This window comes from Hibiscus syriacus, unplaced genomic scaffold (assembly GCF_006381635.1).
Source record: "Hibiscus syriacus cultivar Baekdansim isolate YM2019G1 unplaced genomic scaffold, ASM638163v2 tig00112243_pilon, whole genome shotgun sequence".
In the NCBI taxonomy this organism is placed as follows: domain Eukaryota; kingdom Viridiplantae; phylum Streptophyta; class Magnoliopsida; order Malvales; family Malvaceae; genus Hibiscus; species Hibiscus syriacus.
In genome coordinates this window covers 310,117-316,116 of record NW_024063280.1, presented here as the reverse complement: position 1 = coordinate 316,116, position 6,000 = coordinate 310,117, and the positions used below count along the sequence as shown (strand labels likewise).

Below are 6,000 nucleotides of genomic sequence, written 5' to 3'. Positions count from 1 at the left end.
ATGGGGTTGGAATCATATCCAAAGCTTCCGGTTATCGATTTTTCCGATGAGAATCTAAAGCCTGGATCAAGCGGTTGGGCACCAACATGCAACGATGTCCGGCGAGCTCTGGAGGAATACGGCTGCTTCGAAGCGAAATTCGAGAAAATATCTCCCCAGGTTCACGGTGCAGCTTTCGCCGGAGCTGAAGAGTTGTTCGATCTCCCAACGGAGGTAAAAACGAAGAACACCAGCAACAAACCCTACTTCGAATACTTCGGACAATACAAATCTCTTCCACTCTACGAATCTTTGGCCATCGACCATCCAACATCTTTCGATTCAACTGCAAGTTTCACCAATCTCATGTGGCCTGCCGGAAACGATCGCTTTCGGTATAGACATTATATGTTCAAAATCTTACGTTACATGCCTTGCAGACGTAATCACTTGAACCCGAGATATTCTGTTACAGAAGTTACTTGATGATTTTCTTTTTGACCATGTTTTAAAAATTATGTTTACTGAAATTTTAATTTTGGATGAATGTTAGTGAAAGTGCTCAAAGCTATTCGGAGCTGGTGACGGAACTCGATCGGACTGTGGCGAGAATGTTATTCGAAAGCTATGGTGTTGGATATTACTATGATTATTACAGCAACAATACGAACTATCTTCTTCGATACTTCAAATACAATGAGCCTACGATGGAGCAGAGTAACGAAGGTTTATTGCCTCATGCAGACAAAACTTTGTTTTCTATACTTCATCAAGGTAAAGTCAGTGGTTTGCAGGTGAAAGTGAAGGATGATCAATGGGTCGATATTCCACCATCGCCAACTTCTTTTATTGTCATGGCTGGAGAAGCATTGCTGGTCAGTACCCTAAACCTTAAGTTGACCAACCATTTCTTAAAAACATCGACAGTGTCAATAGATATCATTAAAAATTGATTTTATTAAATTACAGTAAGAAGGTTAATGTCCAACTTAGACGATCATTAATTTTTAACGAAATGACAAGTTCGGGAACATTTTAATAGTCACTGACCATTTTGTAACTTTTAATAGTTAAGAGACTTAACAAAGCAATGCCTTATAGTCAGGAGATCATTTGTGTACTTTATCAAAAAAATATATAAAATATATACTAATTTAAAATTTTCAAGGGAGAGGACTGTCCCCACCGAGTCTCTGTTGCCACCGACTATTCTTACATCTTTTTGTTGGATTAGGCATGGAGTAACGACCGAATACCATCATGTTATCATCAAGTGATCCTCAAGGAGAAGGGAACAAGATACTCATTGGGGATGTTCTCATTCATTAGTGGGACCGTACATATACTTGAAGAGCTAGGGTACGAGGCTCACCCCATCAAATACAAGTCCTTCAACCACTTCGATTTCCTTCATTACGTGAAACTGAATCTGGGACCGAACTCCAACCCATGTTTTATCAAAGACTTTGCTGGTGTTTGAGATGTATGTTTCTATGTATGGTTGAAATGTTTGTTCTTAGTTGTCACATGTTCATCCGTGTTGAGTGATTTCTGTCTGATTTTAAAAAATTGTTCTTCGCATGGATTTAGAGAACTATTCGAATATGATTATCATGATCACCTTCGGTTTTAGAGTAACGCATGGATGTCAATGAAGAACAAAACTGAAAATTGATCCATATAGAGTTGGAACATCAGATTCTACAAATTCACAAAAACAACCGGAACATTGGTGAGTCCGAACAACATAATTAGGAACTCGTAAAGCCATAACGAGTACTAAGTATAGTTGTCGGGATTTTAGACTATTTCATTTTCATACGATAATATTTAGACTGAAGATTGATCTCATAGTAAAGTAAAATACTCTTTAACTGATTAAACAAATCGTCAATTCTTAAAATTATATATTTATTCTTTATAGTTAACTTATCCAATTGGCAATAATCAATATAGAGCTTTATTGAACCGTTTTTGTAACACCCAATATTTATTTTCTTTTAATTTGAATTTTATTTAATTAATTTGGGGATCATTTTGCAAGATGTTGAAACAAATTTTAGGGCAATTTTTGAAATTCCTGAAAGTTCAAGGACTTGAGCTTTAATTTTCTCATCCCCTATTAGCCTAGAGAAAAAAAAATATAGAATTTAGGTGATAGTGTAACCATGGGGCAGTTCTGCGGTGCGACGCCATAGTATACGGCTAAAATAAGGTACTACTGGTTTTGTTATTATTTTAAATAAGAAAACCGGTAAAAAATGATCGAAAATATTATTATTTTAACGGGTTCTAATTACTTATATAGGTAAAGGCGGTAAAAAAATCCGATCAAAAAATAATGTTTTTCGGTAATTAAAATCAGTTAAAATAATGATGTTTTCGGTCATTTTTACCGAATTTATTATTTAAAATAATAACAAAACTAATAATGTCTTATTTAGAGCATCAAGATTGATCAACCGCCTTCCCTGACCTTTTTATCGTCGCACGCGATGCCATGCGCCGCCACCGACTATTCTTACATCTTTTTGTTGGATTAGGCATGGAGTAATGACCGAATACCATCATGCTATCATCAAGTGATCCTCAAGGAGAAGGGAACAAGATACTCATCGGGATGTTCTCATTCATTAGTGGGACCGTACATATAGTTGAAGAGCTAGGGGACGAGGCTCACCCAGGGGCGGATGTACATGGCCGACAACTCTGTACCTGCCCTTCTCCCCATTCTTGACGGTACATATAAATATAGTTTCATATGTTGTGAACCAATCTCTGTAGGGATACATATGGAAGGTACAACCATAAAATGATCTTTACTGGTCCCCTAGTGCAAAATGGTCGTTTTCTTTTACCGAAAATATTGATGGTTTGCAATTATTTAAAAATATAAGTATAAAACAATAAAGAATGGTGGTGGGTCAAATGCAAGCATCATGCCGAAGAAGCAGTCAAGACAAGAATAATTAAAACATGTAATCATTTCGTAGCGTTCTTTTGTCAATCCGACCCGATCCGAAAATATATAACATCTACCCGAATCTAATTCGATCCGAAAATTTTATATTCTCCATTCGACTCGATCCGAAAAATATATACCCTCCACTAGACTCCGAGTTGACTCTGATTTTTTAGAGTATAAATCAGACTCGACCCAACCCGATATAAAATATTGACTTAATTAAAATAATAATAAATTTTTAATGAGATTACATTATTATCCTGGGGTCGGGTCGGAGTTTTTTCACCCTCCACAATAACCTGACCTGATCCGACATCAACCCTTAAAAAATCTAACCTGATCAAAACCTGCTCTTTTTTTAAAAAATAACCCTATCAAATTGAATAAGTCGAAACTCATCGAATTCGGATTAAATTGTCATCTCTAAATGCAATTCCAATCTCTAAATTTTTATTTTGTTGCATGGAGTTATTCATATGTTCCTTTGTTCATCCTACCTCATCGCATTAATAAACTGTAAATTCATCAACATCAAACAAGTAAGCAAATGGATAGAAAATAATACAGACAATCAAGGACGTACACAAGATTTTATGTTAGAGAAGACAAATTTGAACTTATAAAATTTCTGGAGGGGAGAACTTGAACTTATAAAATTTTAGGGGGAGCAAAATAAATTTTCAATAGAAAATACATAGATAAAATCTAAAATATATTATAATTTTAAATTTTTAAGGGACCAACCGCCACACCCGCCCTCCTTAGGTCCATCCCTACTTATAACCATGGAAAAACCTTTAATGTCCCTAGATGCAAATTATCATCGCATCAAGTGACTTTCAATACAATAATTTTCTCTTTTCTTAATTTATGACAAGACACACACTGACACCGATAAATATAGTTATTCGAATTCAAATTCTTTAAAAGGAATAATATTCTTTTTTACGATTAAGCTCACCCAATGAGCTCACAGTGCAATAATAAATCTCATAGATTTTTATATAAAAGGTGTCATTCAAGTACAGATTCAAGCATCGTTTACATATAGGAAAAATAAAAGACAGACATGGCAAAGATTCCAGTTATAGATTTCTCAAAACTAGACTTGATAAAGCCGGGCAGCCTCGAATGGGATTGGGTGAAATCTCAAGTCATGGGAGCACTGGAAGCGTACAATTGTTTTGAGGCGTCGGTTGATCGAGCCGTCGAGCATCGAGAGCCGGTGTTTAGGGCCATGGAAGAGTTCTTTCACTTGCCTTTAGAAACAAAAAGGCTTTGCGAATCGGAGAAGCCCTTACGTGGCTATTTTGGCCCTCCACCACTAGGGTTGCATGAAAGCTTATCGATTGATGATGCACATGTTGCTGAAAACCTTGAGCCCCTCACCACCACTTTGTGGCCTCAAGGAAACACAAGCTTCAGGTAATTTAGAAATATGTCTAATTATGAATTCCATCCCTCTATTTTACTATAAATTGAAAATATTAAACTTATTTTTGTCCAAATTAAAATTGTTTGGTTTGGTCATTTATTTGCTCTGGATTTGACAGTAAAACAATGGTATCATTCATTCAACTTGTATCGGAATTAGAGAAGACAATTATGAGAATGATTTTGGAGAGTTTCGGGGTAGAGAAATACACGGATGAGCTCATTGACTCCACAAATTATCAGCTAAGAGCCTTGAAATATGAAGGTCCAAACACCAACGAGCCAGTTGTTATGTCCGTTCCGCACCATGACCTCAACATGATCACTCTTTTGTATCAAAACGAGATTAACGGATTGGGGATTCAAACCGAAGCCGGCGAATGGATCGATGTCAAGCCTTCACCGAACTCTATAATCGTCATCATCGGAGAATCGCTCAGTGTATGGTTAAACGGTAGATTGTCTCCGACTCGTCACCGCGTCGTTACGACGGGAAACAGGGTCCGGCATGTCGTCGGGTTGTTCGCGAGGACGAGAGGAGGCTACCTAGTGAAGGCTCCGAGTGAACTTGTGGATGATGAAAATCCCAGGCTCTTCAAACCCTATGACCACGAAGACTTCATTGAACATTTCTCCACCCAACTTGATCAGGGAAACAGGACAAATCTTATAACTTATTGCAGTATCTAAGATTTGGACATAATAAATGAATTTTATTATGATGTTACTAATGCTTTGTCTATCAAGGAGTCACTTGTTGCTTAATTCTTCTATGCCATTCTCACCCATATACTCTAGACTCATATACCAGAGTCCAATAATATTATCATCACACAAAGAAGAGGAAGCAATGATTATTGATTACATCACATCTAATTGTAGAACCCTACAAGACGTATAATTGGGACTCTTTCTTTGTCTTTTCATGTTAACGAGGGAGTCCTTACCAATCTTGACTTTGAGTATGCAAGTACCTACAATTCTAAATAAAACATTATCGCATTTAATATCTAGACTATCAGTTTTGATCCATTTTAGTGTCTAAACTTTTAGCTTGATTAACCTTAAATTTTTAACAGGGTACTAAAATGAAATAAAAACTAAACTTAAGGTACGATTTTGAAAAAATCAAAAGTTTAGGAATTAAAACGGATCAAAATCGATAATTTATGTGCTAAATGTGTAATTTATCTTAAAAGATAAACAAATATTAAAATGTTTTTTTCTGGTCCCTAGTGCAAAATGGTTGTTTTCTTTTACCGAATATATTTTTTGGGATAAATCAAAATTTTATTACCCAAAGCAATGTAATGTTACAACCAATCAACCAATCAAACAAAAAAGAGCAATACAAACAATCAAAAGAACAAAAGATTGGTTAGACTATACTCCAAGCATTACAAAGGTGGAAGTTAGTGCAATCTAGTCTGTTAATAGTTTTCCCCTAAGCCTTATACTAACAGTTTCTATGATTTCCTTGAGAAAATTTTCAACAGTTCGGGATCTTCCTTGAAATAGTCTGCGATTACGTTCTTGCCACAAAAAGTAGATATAAGCATTCCATGAAATTTTGAAGATAGTGGTGATTAGAGATTTCCCTTTCCACATTGAGCTAGCCCGAG

The 6,000-nt window shown here is 36.0% G+C and overlaps 2 protein-coding genes across 2 annotated transcripts; both read left to right on the top strand.

The window, feature by feature from the left end:
- On the top strand, window positions 1-1,459 carry LOC120176404 (probable 2-oxoglutarate-dependent dioxygenase AOP1). The gene is made up of 3 exons (XM_039182830.1): window positions 1-374; window positions 533-854; window positions 1,214-1,459. The coding sequence occupies exons 1-3, from the start codon at window positions 1-3 to the stop codon at window positions 1,457-1,459; spliced, it is 942 nt and encodes a 313-aa protein (XP_039038761.1).
- Window positions 1,460-4,010: 2,551 nt separating this feature from the next.
- On the top strand, window positions 4,011-5,068 carry LOC120176402 (probable 2-oxoglutarate-dependent dioxygenase AOP1). Its single transcript, XM_039182829.1, has 2 exons — window positions 4,011-4,369; window positions 4,498-5,068. The coding sequence occupies exons 1-2, from the start codon at window positions 4,014-4,016 to the stop codon at window positions 5,066-5,068; spliced, it is 927 nt and encodes a 308-aa protein (XP_039038760.1). The 5' UTR covers window positions 4,011-4,013.
- The last annotated feature ends 932 nt before the right edge of the window (window positions 5,069-6,000 follow it).